This window comes from Entelurus aequoreus, linkage group LG25 (assembly GCF_033978785.1).
Source record: "Entelurus aequoreus isolate RoL-2023_Sb linkage group LG25, RoL_Eaeq_v1.1, whole genome shotgun sequence".
NCBI lineage: Eukaryota > Metazoa > Chordata > Actinopteri > Syngnathiformes > Syngnathidae > Entelurus > Entelurus aequoreus.
Genome location: NC_084755.1, coordinates 39,044,472 through 39,067,648, shown reverse-complemented (window position 1 = coordinate 39,067,648; position 23,177 = coordinate 39,044,472). Strand labels below are relative to the sequence as shown.

Sequence of the window (23,177 nt, the reverse complement as noted above, 5' to 3'; positions counted from 1 at the left end):
GGAAGTTCCCATTGAAATGAATGGGACGTTTTTCCAAGAGCACATTTCCCACATTTTTCAACCTATTCCAACATTCAAACTATTCTTACATTCAAACTACATTCTGTCAGCATTTCAGGTCAACTTCAGCATCGGAGCATTCACACGCAGTTCCTTCAGGAATTGCCTCATCTGGTATTTTGGATGAAGTTGTGTTGTTGTGCCTTCAGACGACAATGTGTTTGTTTCCTGGTAAAAAGTCAGATTTGACAACATTCCACAGAAGACATCCCTGCTAAAGTTCCTATTGCTGCTATTTGCATTGAATTAGATTGAAGTGTGTTGCATTTTTTTAACTTGTTTTTATAAAAATAAACATTGCACTTTGTTACGCTCCAGTTTGTTCTTGATTCAAAAAGTGATTATTTCAGATTAATTCCACACAAGACTCCAAACTAATCTTTAAAAGCATGGGTCTACTTCGGCAAAACAGCTACCGTATTTTGCGAACTTTAAGGCGCACTTAGAATCCTTTCATTTCATGTATTTGACCATTTCTGTCAATTGTGACTAAAAACCCAATAAAAAAATGTTTAAAAATAAATAAATAAACCCTGATTTGACTTTAGATTAAATTGTTAAGTTTTAAGCAAATAAAGTGTACTAACGTAAAGTTAAAAAAAAAAATCCTGTTTGACATTTTGACAATAAAATTAAATTTTTGTCCCCCCCAAAAAAAGAAACATCTTTTAAATGGCTCATTTAACCAATGGGTTATGTATTCTGTTCTTGCCAAAAAGCAGCATAAAAAGATGGCATGTGTGTATTAATGCTTTTATTTTCATGTTCATACATCATCATGGGGGACCTGTGAGGATGAAGAGAAAACACTGTCATGCTTTTCAATTTGTGGGCTGGATTATTGGGGCTTTCACATAAAATTGAAATATGTAAAAAAAACCTACTACTACTAATATATATCTTGTAAAAAAATGTGAAAACTCACTGTTGATGCAGCCAACAACGCAGTCGCCTTCTGTGGTAGAGCACACTTGTGTCACACACAGGAAGTAGACCTAAGGACGGACTATAGTAAGTGCATGTTTAAATGTGACACAGGAAGTAGACCTAAGGACGGACTATAGTAAGTGCATGTTTAAATGTGACACAGGAAGTAGAGATAAGGAAGGACTGTAATAAGTGCATGTATAAATGTGACACAGGAAGTAGATGGACTATAATAAGTGCATGTATAAATGTGACACAGGAAGTAGATCTAAGGACGTACTACAATAAGTGCATGTTTAAATGTGACAAAGGAAGTAGACCTAAGGATGTACTACAATAAGTGCATGTATAAATGTGACACAGGAAGTAGATCTAAGGATGTACTACAATAAGTGCATGTATAAATGTGACACAGGAAGTAGATCTAAGGATGTACTACAATAAGTGCATGTATAATTGTGACACAGGAAGTAGATCTAAGGATGTACTACAATAAGTGCATGTATAAATGTGACACAGGAAGTAGATCTAAGGATGTACTACAATAAGTGCATGTATAAATGTGACACAGGAAGTAGATCTAAGGATGTACTACAATAAGTGCATGTATAAATGTGACACAGGAAGTAGATCTAAGGATGTACTACAATAAGTGCATGTATAAATGTGACACAGGAAGTAGATCTAAGGATGTACTACAATAAGTGCATGTATAAATGTGACACAGGAAGTAGATCTAAGGACGTACTACAATAAGTGCATGTATAAATGTGACACAGGAAGTAGATCTAAGGATGTACTACAATAAGTGCATGTATAAATGTGACACAGGAAGTAGATCTAAGGATGTACTACAATAAGTGCATGTATAAATGTGACACAGGAAGTAGATCTAAGGACGTACTACAATAAGTGCATGTATAAATGTGACACAGGAAGTGAAGTGAATTACATTTATATAGCGTTTTTTCTCAAGTGACTCAAAGCGCTTTTACATAGTGAAACCCAATATCTAAGTTACATTTAAACCGGTGTGGGTGGCACTGGGAGCAGGTGGGTAAAGTGTCTTGCCCAAGGACACAACGGCAGTGACTAGGATGGCGGAAGCGGGGATCGAACCTGCAACCCTCAAGTTGCTGGCACGGCCGCTCTACCAACCGAGCTATACCGTAGATCGAAGGACGGACTAAAGTAAGTGCATGTTTAAATGTGACACAGGAAGTAGATCTAAGGACGGACTATAATAAGTGCAAGTTTAAATGTGACACAGGAAGTAGAGATAAGGACGTACTACAATAAGTGCATGTATAAATGTGACACAGGAAGTAGATCTAAGGACGGACTGTAATAAGTGCATGTTTAAATGTGACACAGGAAGTAGATGGACTATAATAAGTGCATGTATAAATGTAACACAGGAAGTAGATCGAAGGACGGACTATAGTAAGTGCATGTATAATTGTGACACAGGAAGTAGATGGACTATAATAAGTCCATGTATAAATGTAACACAGGAAGTAGATCGAAGGACGGACTATAGTAAGTGCATGTATAATTGTGACACAGGAAGTAGATACTGTATAATAAGTGCATGTATAAATGTGACACAGGAAGTAGATACTGTATAATAAGTGCATGTATAAATGTGACACATTAAGTAGATACTGTATAATAAGTGCATGTATAAATGTGACACAGGAAGTAGATACTGTATAATAAGTGCATGTATAAATGTGACACAGGAAGTAGATGTACTACAGTATAATAGTGAACATGGTGGAGGTACCTCAGGGTCCTCCAGGTGAGACAGGTTGCCGTAGTTCAGAGAGGAAGTATGCAGGAAGTGAGAGATCAAGATCCTCCGGGTGTGGCGAGGGTGGATGTGTGGAGAAGGAAGCAGCTGAGAATCACCGCGGCCGGGACAGCTTCATAAAAAGGAAGACAAATTTAATCTTTTCCTGAAAAGTTGGACGTGGCCCAAGTTTCTCCAGCACATACCCGTCATAGACAAGCGTGGGCGGGGTAGATGGACCTTGAGTGTAGGCCAGGCAGGAGTGAACCAGCAGCTGCAGGTCAGGATCCTGTGGCTCCAGCAGTCCCACTTCCAGGTAGACCCGTCTTCCTTGCAGGGAGCGGAGAGGAAGGCGGGCCTCAGGGTGGTAGCTGCCAAAGGACTCGTCTAAGAGGAAGTCATCAAGTCACATCTCTTTGCTACTTGGAACTAAGTAGTTGTTGTGTGCTAACAATCATTCATTAGATTAGGGTTGTGACGCAGTGAATTGAATGATGCGGACACGTTTGTTACTGGATACTTTCTAATACTATCTTGGAGACATTGTATGTGTAACTAGAATTATTTGTTTACATCGACATTGTTTACAGTCAAGTGAGGCTCTACTTTTCCCCAAAAAAATGGGCGCGCTTAATTGACATGCTATCGGTTAGCACAGGTGTCGGCAACCCAAAATGTTGAAAGAGCCATATTGGACCAAAAATACAAAAACAAATCTGTCTGGAGCCGCAAAAAATTAAAAGCCATATTACATGTGTCATGAGATATAAATTTACTTAAGAGGACTTAAAGGAAACTAAATGACCTCAAATATAGCTACAAATGAGGCATAATGTTGCAATATGTACATATAGCTAGCCTAAATAGCATGTTAGCATCGATTAGCTTGCAGTCATGCAGTGACCAAATATGTCTGATTAGCACTCCACACAAGTCAATAACATCAACAAAACTCACCTTTGTGCATTCACACACAACGTTAAAAGTGTGGTGGACAAAATGAGACAGAAAAAGAAGTGGCATAAAACACGTCCTAGAAAGTCGGAGAAAGTTATACATGTGAACAAACTATACGGTGAGTTCAAGGACCGCCAAAATTAGTAGGACAAAAACGGCGCTCGCCAAATACTCGAATCAGTGAAGCATGTTTAATACAAACAGTGTGATTTACAACAATTAGCGAGGTTTATGTCATGTTTGTCCTCCTACAGAAAACATTCTAAAACAAAAACATTGATTTTTTTCCCCCTCATCTTTTTCCATTCTTCATACATTTTTGAAAAATCTCCAGAGAGCCACTAGGGCGGCGCTAAAGAGCCGCATGCGGCTCTGGAGCCGCGGGTTGCCGACCCCCGGGTTAGCATTAGCTGCCATGACCTACGTCGGTTTGGCATTTTCCTCGGTTTTGGGTTTGATTCTGTCTCTGGCGTACCTTGCCGTCCTTTGTTTACGCTCTTGTTGCTAGGAAACACCCGTTTGTAGATTAGTGTCTCCACCTGCTGCCACCACTAATCCACACCAATTCTCAAATCCCTTCACTGGCTTCCTGTTCCAGTCAGGATTGAATACAAAGTCTCCCTACTAACCCACCAGTGCCTCCATGGAAATGCCCCCCTCTACCTCAAAGAACTACTCACCCCCAAATCCTCCACACGACAGGCTAACCTCCTCCAACCTCCGAGGACAAAGCTACGAACAATGGGAGACCGGGCTTTGTGCTCCGCCGCGCCCAGTCTGTGGAATGCTCTCCCTGACCACCTGAGGGCACCACAGACTGTGGATGCTTTTACAAAAGGCTTAAAAACCCTTATTTTTTTTTAAAAAAAAGCCTTTTTATAGATATATGTATACTAGTTATAGCTATTAGGCTGTTCTAGATTTTATTTTTATTTTTTTAATTATTATTATTATTTTTGCAATACACTGTAGCACTTGGAGGTTGTTTGCTCAATGTAAAGTGCTTTTTACAAATAAAATCTATTATTGTTATTTTTATTATTATCCATCCCCTTTACACGTCCATCAACAGAACCATTTTTGACACTTTAGTGTGTGTTAATAAATATTGTTTTGATCATATATTATAATTTTTAAAAAATGACCCGATTATGATACCAGCTATCCAGTTGTAATATCTTGTTTTAATATTTATTATTTTATTTGCAAATATGACATTAATTTGCAATTACAGTTGCACATTATATGGGAGTAGCGTATAGTCTATGGTGTGGTTTCTTTTGTTGCGCCCTACAAAGTGTTATACTGTAAGCATTGCCGCCTCTCTGGGTTCAAGCCCACGGGCCTCCGCCCAATCAGGAGCCTCCGATTTTGACGGCCAAATGCAATGTTTGGATAACTGTCACAGACAGCTTTCCTTTGTGTAGCAAACATGCGTACCTGGATTGTGCGTAACGTCAGGCCCGGTTGCTGACTCCTTGCACTTTGGCGATCACTCCAGCAGCACTGAGAGCGGACTCTGCCAAACTACCTCTAGGTAATGTAGCAATTTTCAATGCCAACAAAGAAATTGACTTAAAAAAAAACGCTCCCAACGCAAGTCAAGTAAGGCTCCACTTTTCCAAAAATGCTAATATACTTTGGCTCTGCTACTGATAGGCAACTGATTAGCATTAGCTGGTATTTTCCGAGGTTTTGTGTTTAGTTCCGTTTGTGGCGTTCCTTGCCGCCCTATAGGTGAGCTCCCACACCTGTTTGTTGATGAGTGTCTCCACCTGCTGCCGCCACTAATCACTAATATGTGTAAATGTACTGCATATACTGTATGTAAATGTACTGTGTATATGTAAATGTACAGTATATGTGTAAATGTACAGTATATACTGTATGTAAATGTACTTCATGTGTAAGTGTACTGTATGTGTAAATGTAGTGTATATGTGTACTGTATGTATAAGTGTACTGTATGTGTGTGAGACCTGTAGCGATCCTCAGCTGCACAGTGGCAGTGGTTGGTAGATCCTGAAGGGGTGCAGGTTGAGGGGACTGGGTCCCAGGGAGACTGGGATCCCCCAGGGAAGCTGCAGGCCACCTCCAGTCCGTCACCCACCTGTGCATCAGGAACATTTGACATGAAAGCACAGGCCAATAGTCGGGTCAGACAGGACGATACTGCTACTTTACAGTGCATGGTGTCACTAGAGATGTGCGGATTGATACTGAATCATCCATGCCGCCGATACTCGATATATGTGCTCTGATAACGATTCTCTCAAATCAAAATATCGATACTTTTGATACTTTAGTTCAGGGGTGTTTACGCTTTTTCCGCCAAGGGCCGCATACTGAAAAGGCAAAGTATGCGGCGGCCATATTGATATATTTTTAAAATATGCTATATTGTGTCAGCTTTGTATTGTAGGTGACCAAGATTATTATTATTATTATTATTATTATTAGAACATTTCAGCTTATTCTCATTATATACTGATTTTTTCCCCCTCACATTTTATGTTTTTTTCCCATGTGAGAACAGAATAAAAAATATTAATGATTGTGTAACTGCATAAACTAGGGTGTTCAAAATTCTGCCTGTCCTAAAATATTCATGTTCAGTTAAATATTTAACAGCGTTTATTATGGTTGTTGTCATTTTTCAAATTAATAGGTTAGTATTATTATTTTTTACTAACCAACTAATCCTTGTTTATGTTTGAAATACATTTCATTTTTATTTTCAGAGCTTCTAATATCTTAGATCAGGGGTGTCCAAAAGACGCATACCAAAAAGTCAAAGTATGCGACGGCCATGTTGATATTGTTTTTTATTACAAAAATGCTAACAGATATTGTGCCAGCTATGTATTATAGGCGACCAAGTATATTAATAATTATTATTTAGAATATTTCATCTTTTTCTCATTACATACCGATTTTTTTCTTACATTTTTACTATTTTTCTCCCATATAAGAATAAAATTAATATGATTGTTTAACTGCATCAGAAATTCTGCCTGTACAAAAACATTAACATTCAGTTACACATTTAACAGTTTCTTATTGTTGTCATTTTTCAAATTCATAAGTTATTCTATTTTTCAACTAACTAAACCTTGTTTATATTTTAAGTATAAAAATGTGCTAACTTGATGCTAATATACATTGGCTCTGCTACTCATAGGCAACTGATTAGCATTAGCTGTCATGACCGGTGCGTTATTTGGTATTTTCCTAGGTTTTGTGTTTAGTTCCGTTTCTAGCGTTACTTGCCGTCCTTTAGGTGAGGTCACACACCTGTTTCTGTTGAGTGTCACCACCTGCTGCAGCCGCTAATCGCCCCCCTTTGTATGTCCATTTTGCCTGTCAGTCCTTGCAGGATTTTGGTTCGCTTTACACGACTGTTCGGCTTAATGCCACTCCGAGATTTTTTGACCGAGTATATTATTATAAGTTATTAGCTAGAATATTTCAGCTTTTTCTCATTATACCAATTTTTTTTCCTTACATTTTTACTATTTTTCTCCCATATAAGAATAAAATTAATATGATTGTTTACCGCCCAAATGCAGCTGAGCTAGGCTCCAGCACACCCCGCGACCCTGAAAGGGACAAGCATGGAAGAAAAATGGAACTGCATAATCTAGTGTGAGAAATTGTGCCTGTACAAAAATATTAAAATTCGGTTACACAAATAACAGTTTATTGTTTTTGTTGTCCTTTTCTAATTCATTAATTCATAAGTTATTTTATTTTTCAACTAACTAAACCTTGTTTATTCCTTAAGTATATTTTATTTTTTATTTTGAGAGCTTCTAATATTTTAGAACAGGGATGACTAAATGGTCATTTTGATAGTTTTTATCTTTAAAAAATGCAAAAAAATTATATTTACACAATAAAATATAAACAAAAAAACATATATAAGAGGAATGCTGAAAATAATTTTGATAGTTTTTATCTATAAAAAAAAGCAAAAATGTATATACATAATAAAATATAAAAAATAAAAAAAATAAAAGGAATGCTAAACAATTTTGATAGTTTTTATCTATAAAAAAGCAAATATATATATATACACATAATAAAAATAAAAGGAATGCTAAAAAAATGTTTTTATAGTTTTTATATTAAAAAAATGCAAAAAATATATATACATAATAAAATAAACATAAAAAAATAAATAAAAGGAATGCTAAAAATAATTTAGTTTTTAACTTCAACATTTTTTTTAAACATATATACACACACACACACACACACACACACACACACACACACACACACACACACACACACACACACACACACACACACACACACACACACACACACACACACACACACACAATAAAATATAAACAATCAAAAATAAAAGGAATGCTAACATAATTTTGATAGTTTTTATCTTAAAAAATGCTAAAAAATTAAATAAAAGGAATGCTAAAAAATATGTTTTTATAGTTTTTATATTAAAAAAATGCAAAAAATATATATACATAATATATATATATATATATACATAATATATATATATATATATATATATATATATATATATATATATATATATTACACATATATATACACATAATAAAAATAAAAGGAATGCTAAAAAAATGTTTTTATAGTTTTTATATTAAAAAATATATACATAATAAAATGAACATAAAAAAATAAATAAAAGGAATGCTAAAAATGATTGATAGTTTTTATCTTCAACATTTTTTTAAAATATATATATATATACACACATATATATATATATATATATATATACATACATACATACACACACACACACACAATAAAATATAAACAATCAAAAATAAAAGGAATGCTAACATAATTTTGATAGTTTTTATCTTAAAAAATGCTAAAAAAATACACACACACACACACACACACACACACACACACACACACACACACACACACACACACACACACACACACACACACACACACACACACACACACACACACACACACACACACACACACACACACACACGTACATAAAAAATATAAACAACAATAAATAAATAAATAAATAAAAGGAACGCTAAAAATATTTTTTATATATTGTTTTGTATTTTTAAAGATAAAAACAATATACATAATAAAATAAACATAATAAAAATAAAATAAAAGGAAAGTTAAAAATATACATATTTAAAGACAAGCCATTGTGGTATAGGTGACAAAGTCTATTTTTGATTGTTGGTTGGAAAAATGTTACCTTTTTTCCATTGCATTTCAACGTTTCGCTCTTTTTTCTAACATTTTTACTGTTTTTAGATATGAAATTTGAAAATACACAACTTTTACTATTTTAGCAGACTCATTAGGTATATTTGCACAAAGTATCGGTATCGCCGATACCAGCCTGAATTGTACTTGGTATCAGATTGGGAAGAAAAGCAGTGGTATGGCACATCACTAGTGTCCCGTTAAAACGGAGGACGCACCTGACAGGTGTGTTTTCATCAGCAGAATCTTCCTGAAGAGAATGGAAGTCCGAGACCTGCCGGCGAGGTTCATGTTTTCATACACGGGGAAGACAAATCCTCGCTCGTCACGTGCACGTCGTCTTACCTGGTCGCTGGCGTCGCAGCCACCCAGGACGTCGGGGTCAGAGGTCATCTGCACCGCGTGGCCGGGCGCCACGAGGAAAAACTGAAGTCCCGTCCTGCAGTCTGCCAAACAAGACAAACGGTAAACAATTAAGATTTGAACATAACTTCTAAATCAAACTGGGACGTGACTTAGAGTAGTCAGTGTACAGCTTGGAGAGCAAAGATGATATTTATCAAATAACTGCACACATTGTTGACAAATGTAATATTTACATTGTTACATAATCTAGACTATGCGCGATACCACCGATTATTCTCCATCCGATACAGTCAAACGATACTGATCCGATACTTTGCGCAAAAATACCTCAAATTCAAAAAGTAGTGTATTTTAAGTCTTGCTGCTTCACCACTTTAGTTATAATTTTGGCGCTTAAGAAAATGATCTATGACTTATTCTGTCTGATGTCTTTACTGCCACAGGTGGTGGAAACGTGTATTACAACCGAGTACCGCTGCGGAGACACTTTTTGGCAATTGATTTAGCTCCTAATAATGATATACGGTATCTCAAATACCTCAAGTATCAAAAGTATTGATATTTTTCTTTGAGAATCGATATCAGAGCAAAAGGAACCGGTATCAGCGGTTTCGAAAATTTCAGTATCGATCGGCACATCACCTTTACACTCCTTTCAATTCCAATATAGCAGCCTGGAGTGCGTTTTTACTGTAAATTACAGTACTCACCTGTAGGACCGTTCACATTTGAACCGATACGGTGCCAATAATTGTTTTTGATATTAAAATCGATTTTTTTTTTTTATTGCAACACTTAAAAATGAGCTGATTGATATTACTTTTTTTTTTTTTAAATTTGTTTCAATTACAAGTCCAAGACTTTTACATGGCAGTAGTGTATAGTTTATGGTGTTTTTATATAAGACTTTTAAAGTCATTTTGATAGTAGGCTAATATAGACACTTACATCATGTGTTGTCTTCATTACAACACTTATACAAGACTTTTAAAGTCATTTTGATAGTAGGCTAATATAGCCAATATAGACACTTACATCATGTGTTGTTTTCATCATAACACTTTGTGGGGAGGCGTGGCCGGCAGGCCGACAGCGAGGCAGGGCACGCCGGGGCCGACTCCAAGATGGCGGCGAGGAGGCGGGGCCGGCGGGCCAGCGGCGAGGCGGGGCGCGCCGGGATCGACCGCCGTAATGAACCTCAGTGTGTAAAAGGGCGGCAGCCGAGAACGAAGAGAGAGAAGGAGTTGGAGAGCCAGCAACGGATGCAGCGCGGAAGAGAGCGAGAGGCAGGCGGCTGAAAAGCAACCGGAAGAGCGAGCAGTGGGAAGAGGAAGGAGCTGAAAAGCGACCCGACCTGCACTAACGTTTTATTGAAATAATAAAACAAAGTCAACATTTCTTCCAGTCATGTCAGTCCTTGGTGGTCCATGGAACCCCGACTGTGAGAGACTGTCACACACTTATATAAGACTTTTAAAGTCATTTTGATAGTAGGCTAATATAGCTAATATAGACACTTACATCATGTGTTGCCTTCATTATTACACTTTTATAAGACTTTTAAAGTCATTTTGATAGTAGGCTAATATAGCTAATATAGACACTTACATCATGTGTTGTCTTCATTATAACACTTATATAAGACTTTTAAAGTCATTTTGATAGTAGGCTAATATAGTTAATATAGACACTTACATCATGTGTTGTCTTCATTATAACACTTATATAAAACTTTTCAAGTCATTTTGATAGTAGGCTAATATAGCTAATATAGACACTTACATCATGTGTTGTCTTCATTATAACTTATATATGACTTTTAAAGTCATTTTGATAGTAGGCTAATATAGACACTTACATCATGTGTTGTCTTCATTATAACACTTATATAAGACTTTTAAAGTCATTTCGATAGTAGGCTAATATAGACACTTACATCATGTGTTGTCTTCATTAACACTTATATAAGACTTAGTAATTTTGATAGTAGGCTAATATAGCTAATATAGACACTTACATCATGTGTTGTCTTCATTATAACACTTATATAAGACTTTTAAAGTCATCTTGATAGTAGGCTAATATAGACACTTACATCATGTGTTGTTTTCATTATAACACCTATATAAGACTTTTAAAGTCATTTTGATAGTAGGCTAATATAGCTAATATGGACACTTACATCATGTGTTGTCTGCATTATAACACTTATATAAGACTTTTAAAGTCATCTTGATAGTAGGCTAATATAACTAATATAGACACTTACATCATGTGTTGTCTTCATTATAACACTTATATACGACTTTTAGTAATTTTGATAGTAGGCTAATATAGCTAATATAGACACTTACATCATGTGTTGTCTTCATTATAACACTTATATAAGACTTTTAGTAATTTTGATAGTAGGCTAATATAGCTAATATGGACACTTACATCATGTGTTGTCTTCATTATAACACTTATATAAGACTTTTAACGTCTTTTTGATAGTAGGCTAATATAGCTAATATAGACACCTCATGTGTTGACTTCATTATAACACTTATATAAGACTTTTAGTAATTTTGATAGTAGGCTAATATAGCTAATATAGACACCTCATGTGTTGACTTCATTATAACACTTATATAAGACTTTTAGTAATTTTGATAGTAGGCTAATAGCTAATATAGACACTTACATCATGTGTTGTCTTCATTATAACACTTATATAAGACTTTTCATTTTTTGCGGCTCCAGACAGATTAGTTTTATGTATTTTTGGTCCAAAATGGCTCTTTCAACATTTTGGGTTGCCGACCCCTGACTTAGAGAGTTTGTCCAAGTTCGCCCTGAGTTCTACTTGACTGATTGTTTAGTCTGCAACTGGATGCCACAAAAGCTATCGAAACACGGCACCGTTTTATTTTACGTGAATCGATACACGGCAGGACCAGAGGAATTCGATCCGTGCCTATAAAAGTACAGAATTCTGGACCCGTCCGTGGTGTTGAGTGAATAGTTCCTCGTTTGATTCAAATCTTACTGAACTTTGGCTGCAAAACTGATTTTTATCAAAACTGTTATGACATCGTCGGATTTTAATCAAATTAAAAAAAAACTTTACAAAAGCCCAGACCATGACCAAGTGGCCCCTCTAGTGGGTGTTGGACTTAACACCCGCATGGCTGGCCCTGACAATACACAACCATCAGCGCTTGAATCTCCAACAAATCGAAAAAGGGACTTACCGATCGTTTCATCGAGGTCGACTTCTGCTTCCACACCAGAGTGCTCAAAGAGTTGGAGATGCTGCCGACTGATATCAAAGGGATAGAGATCGTAGTAATGACTTTGTGGTGGCTGAGGAATGCCCTTCTCGGGGGTAAAACTCCGTTGAGCCAATGACACGTCCGGAGGCCAAGACTGGGACAAGTCCGAGATCGTGCTTTCTTCAGAGTTCCCGTCATCGTTGGCAGAGTAGTAGAAGTGGTAAGGATGCACTTCATGAAGGTCGTACGTCTCGTCCGTGGTCGGGGTGTTGGATTGATCGACCGGAGAGTGGTTGGGAAGATGCAGGTCTACGGTTTCTTCGGATGAATGCGTCTGATCGTAGTGATATGGATCATGGTGATATTTACAAGGGGAAGGAAATGAAGATTGATCCGGATACGGAGCGTCTAATGACAGGAGAACTGGAGGAGTCGCAGGCATGGACTCGGTCTCCATGTCATTCATCATTTCTACCTTTTCATCGGAGGTAGAGGATTTTGGACTTTGGGTGCCGTCAGAATGAGATTCGTGGAGATCATCCTGTTCATTTGTACCGGTCTCCACTAAAGACGGATCTGAGTCATGGCCCGGATGGACTGAAGGCCATGGAGGTGTAGGAACCAGTCTGCTTATTGTGGTTTGGACAGGACCATCAGAGGATTGTGTATCACTTTTCGGTAATGTTTGGGACCCAGCCCAAGTAATATGTGGAAAGTAGTAGTGGTATGGTAAGTGAGAGAAAGGAGCCACAAGATCCGGATCTGAATCTTCAGGAGGACTCGGAGTTTTGGGGTGATGGTAGTAGTGGTAGTATGGATTGAAGGCATTGCCTGGGCGTTGGAAAGACCGGGCGTCGACCTGAACCGGTGAAGCGGCGTCACCATGCAGCTCTTGTAAATCCAAATATGCCGGACTTGAACCAAAAATGTCATCTGTTGACGCCGGAGAAGTGTGAGCTCCGAAGTGCTCCAATGAATCCTCCACAGAACGGTGGTCTTCAGGGTCCGGCTGGGGGGCGTCAAGAGGGAGCGGCTGTGCATCCATGGCGGGTTCAAAAGCAGGTTCAGGAGTTGGAGATGTGAAAATCGGAGGGACCTCTGCCCCCTGGGGACCGGAATTCTCGTGATGATTGGGTGGGTGGGGGTAGTAAGGCGGGGCCAGGTAGAAAGGCGGGTCCCAAGGGGATGACTCCACGGTCTCCGTGAGACGAGGATCGCTGGAGGAAAACACGGGGCAGGCCAAAGAAAAGGTACTTTCTCCAATTTGAAGGTGAAGTAGGTGTTGTCCGTCCTGGGGAGGAAATGTTTTCTTTGTGAAGCGGCGTTAAAACTCAAAGAACAGAAGTTTCTATTTCATTACAATCATTACTTGGTTCTGTGACGGAGCTCTTAACTCAAAACTTTACTTTCCATCTTCCCAAAGTGATGTCCATCGCTAGCATGAGCTAATGCTAGCAAGCAAGACCAGGGGCCGTACTTATCAAGCTTCTTAGAATGACTCCTAAGAAGTCTGCTAAGAGTTGACTTAAGAGTAAATAAATTCTTCGCTGAGCTAATATTTGCAAAAAATAAAGTTTCTCAGTGTGAACATGAAATATCTTGTCTTTGCAGTCTATTCAATTGAATATAAGTTGATTTGTTGTATTCTCTTTTTATTGACCATTTACACAACGTGACAACTTCACTGCTTTTGGGGTTTGTACTGACTTCCCAGTTGTGGTTGTTGCATTAAGAAATATTTTTAAATAAGATAGAACATTAAAGTCATTTCGTTTAACTGCAAACTTTCGTCATGGAAGTTAAATGCCATCAATTTTCAGGTTTTATTATTGCTTCTTAAAGGTTTTCTTATCTGACCTGCTTTGACCCTATCAACCCTCGCGGATCGTGAGGTCCTCTGGCACCTTTACCAAATACCAGTACAAAGACCCACCCATTTAGCCACTAGAGACCCACCCATTCAGCCACCAGAGACCCACCCATTCAGCCACTATAGACCCACCCATTCAGCCACTATAGACCCACCCATTTAGCCACTATAGACCCACCCATTCAGCCACTATAGACCCACCCATTCAGCCACTATAGACCCACCCATTCAGCCACTATAGACCCACCCATTCAGCCACTAGAGACCCACCCATTCAGCCACTAGAGACCCACCCATTCAGCCACTAGAGACCCACCCATTCAGCCACTATAGACCCACCCATTCAGCCACTATAGACCCACCCATTCAGCCACTATAGACCCACCCATTCAGCCACCAGAGACCCACCCATTCAGCCACTATAGACCCACCCATTTAGCCACTATACACCCACCCATTCAGCCACTTTACACCCACCCATTCAGCCACTATAGACCCACCCATTCAGCCACTATAGACCCACCCATTCAGCCACTATAGACCCACCCATTCAGCCACTATAGACCCACCCATTCAGCCACTATAGACCCACCCATTTAGCCACTATAGACCCACCCATTTAGCCACTATAGACCCACCCATTCAGCCACTATAGACCCACCCATTCAGCCACTAGAGACCCACCCATTCAGCCACTAGAGACCCACCCATTCAGCCACTAGAGACCCACCCATTCAGCCACTATAGACCCACCCATTCAGCCACTATAGACCCACCCATTCAGCCACTATAGACCCACCCATTCAGCCACCAGAGACCCACCCATTCAGCCACTATAGACCCACCCATTTAGCCACTATACACCCACCCATTCAGCCACTTTACACCCACCCATTCAGCCACTATAGACCCACCCATTCAGCCACTATAGACCCACCCATTCAGCCACTATAGACCCACCCATTCAGCCACTATAGACCCACCCATTTAGCCACTATAGACCCACCCATTTAGCCACTATAGACCCACCCATTTAGCCACTATAGACCCACCCATTCAGCCACCAGAGACCCACCCATTCAGCCACTATAGACCCACCCATTTAGCCACTATAGACCCACCCATTCAGCCACTATAGACCCACCCATTTAGCCACTATAGACCCACCCATTCAGCCACTATAGACCCACCCATTCAGCCACTAGAGACCCACCCATTCAGCCACTAGAGACCCACCCATTCAGCCACTATAGACCCACCCATTCAGCCACTATAGACCCACCCATTCAGCCACTATAGACCCACCCATTCAGCCACCAGAGACCCACCCATTCAGCCACTATAGACCCACCCATTTAGCCACTATACACCCACCCATTCAGCCACTTTACACCCACCCATTCAGCCACTATAGACCCACCCATTCAGCCACTATAGACCCACCCATTCAGCCACTATAGACCCACCCATTCAGCCACTATAGACCCACCCATTCAGCCACTATAGACCCACCCATTTAGCCACTATAGACCCACCCATTTAGCCACTATAGACCCACCCATTTAGCCACTATAGACCCACCCATTCAGCCACTATAGACCCACCCATTTAGCCACTATAGACCCACCCATTTAGCCACTATAGACCCACCCATTCAGCCACTATAGACCCACCCATTCAGCCACCAGAGACCCACCCATTTAGCCACTATAGACCCACCCATTCAGCCACTATAGACCCACCCATTTAGCCACTATACACCCACCCATTCAGCCACTTTACACCCACCCATTCAGCCACTATAGACCCACCCATTCAGCCACTATAGACCCACCCATTCAGCCACTATAGACCCACCCATTCAGCCACTATAGACCCACCCATTCAGCCACTATAGACCCACCCATTTAGCCACTATAGACCCACCCATTTAGCCACTATAGACCCACCCATTTAGCCACTATAGACCCACCCATTCAGCCACTATAGACCCACCCATTTAGCCACTATAGACCCACCCATTTAGCCACTATAGACCCACCCATTCAGCCACTATAGACCCACCCATTCAGCCACTATAGACCCACCCATTTAGCCACTATAGACCCACCCATTTAGCCACTATAGACCCACCCATTTAGCCACTATAGACCCACCCATTCAGCCACTATAGACCCACCCATTCAGCCACTATAGTCCCACCCATTTAGCCACTATAGACCCACCCATTTAGCCACTATAGACCCACCCATTTAGCCACTATACACCCACCCATTTAGCCACTATACACCCACCCATTCAGCCACTATAGACCCACCCATTTAGCCACTATAGACCCACCCATTTAGCCACTATAGACCCACCCATTCAGCCACTATAGACCCACCCATTCAGCCACTATAGTCCCACCCATTTAGCCACTATAGACCCACCCATTTAGCCACTATAGTCCCACCCATTTAGCCACTATAGACCCACCCATTCAGCCACTATAGGGCCCACCCATTCAGCCACTATAGACCCACCCATTCAGCCACTATAGTCCCACCCATTCAGCCACTATAGACCCACCCATTCAGCCACTATAGACCCACCCATTTAGCCACTATAGACCCACCCATTTAGCCACTATAGACCCACCCATTCAGCCACTATAGACCCACCCATTCAGCCACTATAGTCCCACCCATTTAGCCACTATAGACCCACCCATTTAGCCACTATAGACCCACCCATTTAGCCACTATAGACCCACCCATTTAGCCACTATACACCCACCCATTCAGCCACTATAGACCCACCCATTCAGCCACTATAGTCCCACCCATTTAGCCACTATAGACCCACCCATTTAGCCACTATAGACCCACCCATTCAGCCACTATAGTCCCACCCATTTAGCCACTATAGACCCACCCATTTAGCCACTATAGACCCACCCATTTAGCCACTATAGACCCACCCATTTAGCCACTATACACCCACCCATTCAGCCACTATACACCCACCCATTCAGCCACTATACACCCACCCATTCAGCCACTATAGACCCACCCATTTAGCCACTATAGACCCACCCATTTAGCCACTATAGACCCACCCATTCAGCCACTATACACCCACCCATTCAGCCACTATAGACCCACCCATTCAGCCACTATACACCCACCCATTCAGCCACTATAGACCCACCCATTCAGCCACTATAGACCCACCCATTCAGCCACCAGAGACCCACCCATTCAGCCACTATAGACCCACCCATTTAGCCACTATACACCCACCCATTCAGCCACTTTACACCCACCCATTCAGCCACTATAGACCCACCCATTCAGCCACTATAGACCCACCCATTCAGCCACTATAGACCCACCCATTCAGCCACTATAGACCCACCCATTCAGCCACTATAGACCCACCCATTTAGCCACTATAGACCCACCCATTTAGCCACTATAGACCCACCCATTCAGCCACTATAGACCCACCCATTCAGCCACTAGAGACCCACCCATTCAGCCACTAGAGACCCACCCATTCAGCCACTAGAGACCCACCCATTCAGCCACTATAGACCCACCCATTCAGCCACTATAGACCCACCCATTCAGCCACTATAGACCCACCCATTCAGCCACCAGAGACCCACCCATTCAGCCACTATAGACCCACCCATTTAGCCACTATACACCCACCCATTCAGCCACTTTACACCCACCCATTCAGCCACTATAGACCCACCCATTCAGCCACTATAGACCCACCCATTCAGCCACTATAGACCCACCCATTCAGCCACTATAGACCCACCCATTTAGCCACTATAGACCCACCCATTTAGCCACTATAGACCCACCCATTTAGCCACTATAGACCCACCCATTCAGCCACCAGAGACCCACCCATTCAGCCACTATAGACCCACCCATTTAGCCACTATAGACCCACCCATTCAGCCACTATAGACCCACCCATTTAGCCACTATAGACCCACCCATTCAGCCACTATAGACCCACCCATTCAGCCACTAGAGACCCACCCATTCAGCCACTAGAGACCCACCCATTCAGCCACTATAGACCCACCCATTCAGCCACTATAGACCCACCCATTCAGCCACTATAGACCCACCCATTCAGCCACCAGAGACCCACCCATTCAGCCACTATAGACCCACCCATTTAGCCACTATACACCCACCCATTCAGCCACTTTACACCCACCCATTCAGCCACTATAGACCCACCCATTCAGCCACTATAGACCCACCCATTCAGCCACTATAGACCCACCCATTCAGCCACTATAGACCCACCCATTCAGCCACTATAGACCCACCCATTTAGCCACTATAGACCCACCCATTTAGCCACTATAGACCCACCCATTTAGCCACTATAGACCCACCCATTCAGCCACTATAGACCCACCCATTTAGCCACTATAGACCCACCCATTTAGCCACTATAGACCCACCCATTCAGCCACTATAGACCCACCCATTCAGCCACCAGAGACCCACCCATTTAGCCACTATAGACCCACCCATTCAGCCACTATAGACCCACCCATTTAGCCACTATACACCCACCCATTCAGCCACTTTACACCCACCCATTCAGCCACTATAGACCCACCCATTCAGCCACTATAGACCCACCCATTCAGCCACTATAGACCCACCCATTCAGCCACTATAGACCCACCCATTCAGCCACTATAGACCCACCCATTTAGCCACTATAGACCCACCCATTTAGCCACTATAGACCCACCCATTTAGCCACTATAGACCCACCCATTCAGCCACTATAGACCCACCCATTTAGCCACTATAGACCCACCCATTTAGCCACTATAGACCCACCCATTCAGCCACTATAGACCCACCCATTCAGCCACTATAGACCCACCCATTTAGCCACTATAGACCCACCCATTTAGCCACTATAGACCCACCCATTTAGCCACTATAGACCCACCCATTCAGCCACTATAGACCCACCCATTCAGCCACTATAGTCCCACCCATTTAGCCACTATAGACCCACCCATTTAGCCACTATAGACCCACCCATTTAGCCACTATACACCCACCCATTTAGCCACTATACACCCACCCATTCAGCCACTATAGACCCACCCATTTAGCCACTATAGACCCACCCATTTAGCCACTATAGACCCACCCATTCAGCCACTATAGACCCACCCATTCAGCCACTATAGTCCCACCCATTTAGCCACTATAGACCCACCCATTTAGCCACTATAGTCCCACCCATTTAGCCACTATAGACCCACCCATTCAGCCACTATAGGGCCCACCCATTCAGCCACTATAGACCCACCCATTCAGCCACTATAGTCCCACCCATTCAGCCACTATAGACCCACCCATTCAGCCACTATAGACCCACCCATTTAGCCACTATAGACCCACCCATTTAGCCACTATAGACCCACCCATTCAGCCACTATAGACCCACCCATTCAGCCACTATAGTCCCACCCATTTAGCCACTATAGACCCACCCATTTAGCCACTATAGACCCACCCATTTAGCCACTATAGACCCACCCATTTAGCCACTATACACCCACCCATTCAGCCACTATAGACCCACCCATTCAGCCACTATAGTCCCACCCATTTAGCCACTATAGACCCACCCATTTAGCCACTATAGACCCACCCATTCAGCCACTATAGTCCCACCCATTTAGCCACTATAGACCCACCCATTTAGCCACTATAGACCCACCCATTTAGCCACTATAGACCCACCCATTTAGCCACTATACACCCACCCATTCAGCCACTATACACCCACCCATTCAGCCACTATACACCCACCCATTCAGCCACTATAGACCCACCCATTTAGCCACTATAGACCCACCCATTTAGCCACTATAGACCCACCCATTCAGCCACTATACACCCACCCATTCAGCCACTATAGACCCACCCATTTAGCCACTATGGCCCCACCTGTGGAAAAGCCTCAGAACTGCAGTCTTGTTAAAAAGTTTAAAAAAGTGGCCAAAAGCACACGTTTTTAATCAGACATTTTACTCATCAGGTTAAGTGCTTCTTCTTGTCACTAAAAAAAATGGTATCGTTAATATTACTGTTATTTTCCCTATTTTTAGTTTTAATTAGCCATTCTATATTTTTAAAATTTTTACATAACATTTTCCACATTATTTTTTAGATGACGTTCGATTTTAGCCTCAAAGGTGACGTTTATCTTCAATCCTCAGTCTGTATTTGTTGTGCTATGTTTGTTGACATGTGCTGTGCAAATAAACTTTCATTGATCCAGACTTGATATCAGCCCGAATCAAACATACTACTTGTTCATTAGTAGCGCGGAATGTTCAAAAAAAGAACAATTCATTCAATTAAGCTCGTGATGCCGTAAGTTGAATGATGCGGACACGCTTGTTACTGGATACTTTCTAATACGCGTCTGTCTTAAATAATTATTTAATATTAAATTATTAGGGGTGTCAAAAAATTGAGTTTTTTAATCAATCGCAATTCTTAATCGATTAAAAAAATATATTGTGATTTTTGTAATGGATTATAATTGTTACAAGTAAGAATCGCGATTCATTCGAGAGACACACAATTATACACGTTTATATTGACAAATGTGCCGTTTTAGATTGCAATATTCTTCAATTCAGGACACTTATCAGGTACGTCTAGCTTGTGTGCTATTGTGTGCTTAGCTGCCGTGTAGCTACCACTAGTAGCCTGCAGCCTGCCATGTTGACTTTTTGTGAAATGACTTTACTGGAACACACGGAAAGAGCAACCGTGTGTGTGCTCATTGGAGCCGATAGCCGATATCAACATTGGATGGGAACACCCGATCGATAATGAAGAGTAAAGCGAAGACGGACCTTGACTGCGATGCCACACGTCATGAACGGGGCAGCAAGCAGCAGGTCTGCACCTTGGCGGTCTAACGTGTAGCCACAGTGCTGAGCCGACAACATGGCGGTCCATTCTCCTCCGACTGCAAAACAAACATTTCATTGTATTCAAATGATTCATGAAGATTGCGCTGGCGTTGTTGCCTGGTCTCACCTTTAATGCTCAGCTCCTGGGCAGCGGGAAGTCTGACGTTGAAACCATACGGGGAGCAGCAGAGCGAAGACGGGCCCTTGGACAGAGACTTGATCGGAGAGACCGGGCAGGACATCTTGACCGGAGTCCCTCTCCACAGCAGGGCCAAAACATAACTGCCACTCTTAATAAATAAACAAGTATATAAATAAATACATTAAAATATATATATGAATAAATAAATGACTATATATATAAATAAATAAATAAAAATATATAAATAAATAAATAGAAATATATATGTATATATATATATATATATATATATATATATAAATAAATAAATATACATAAATAAATAAATATAAATTACTTAAATATATATATTTATACATATAAATATATATAAATACATACATATATAAATTACATAAATATATAAATTACATACATTTATATATTTATGCCTATACATAAATAAATAAATATAATACATATATATATATATATATATATATATATATATATATATATATATATATATATATATATATATATATATATATATATATATATATATATATATATAAACACATAAATATATATATATTTATATAAACACAAATATAGATTTGTATTTATGCATGAATATATATATATATATATATATATATATATATATATATATATATATATATATATATATAAAAATTACATAAATATATATATATATTTATTTATGCATATATATACACACATATATGCATAATAAATATATTTATTATACACACATATATGCATAATAAATATATTTATTATACACACACAAATATATATATATATATATATATATATAAAAATTACATATATATAAATATTTATACATATAAAACTATTATATATATATAAAACTATTATATATATATAAAACTATTATATATATATATTTATTTATATATACATACATAAATATATTTACTATATATAAATGCATAAATAAATAAAAGGACAAAAAAATAAAAAATAAATAAAAATAAATAAATACATAAACATATATATATTTAAATACACACATATATATATTTAAATACATAAATATATATATAAATTACATAAATATACATATATATATTTATGTAATTTATATATATATTTATGTATTTAAATATATATATATATTTAAATATATATATATATATGTATGTAATTTATATATATATATATATATATATATATATATATATATATATATATATATATTATATATATATATATATATATATATATATATATATTTAAATACATAAATATATATATATATATTTATGTATTTAAATATATATATATATATATATATATATATATATATATATATATATATATATATATATATATATATATATATATATATATATATATATATATATATTTAAATACATAAATATATATATATATATATTTATGTATTTAAATATATATATATATATATATATATATATATATATATATATATATACACATGTATATATATATATATATATATATATACCCACACACACACACACACACACACACACACACACGTACATATAAATACTAGGGATGTCCGATAA

General features: G+C 39.3%; 1 protein-coding gene across 1 annotated transcript; it reads right to left on the bottom strand.

The window, feature by feature from the left end:
* Positions 1–778: 778 nt before the first annotated feature.
* Positions 779–21,744, bottom strand: LOC133642880 (uncharacterized). The gene is made up of 10 exons (XM_062037291.1): positions 21,586–21,744; positions 21,399–21,514; positions 12,589–13,900; positions 9,332–9,432; positions 9,205–9,260; positions 5,716–5,846; positions 2,986–3,166; positions 2,774–2,912; positions 986–1,055; positions 779–847 (listed from the first exon to the last, which is right to left on the bottom strand). The coding sequence occupies exons 1-10, from the start codon at positions 21,698–21,700 to the stop codon at positions 837–839; spliced, it is 2,232 nt and encodes a 743-aa protein (XP_061893275.1). The 5' UTR covers positions 21,701–21,744; the 3' UTR covers positions 779–836.
* Positions 21,745–23,177: the final 1,433 nt, after the last annotated feature.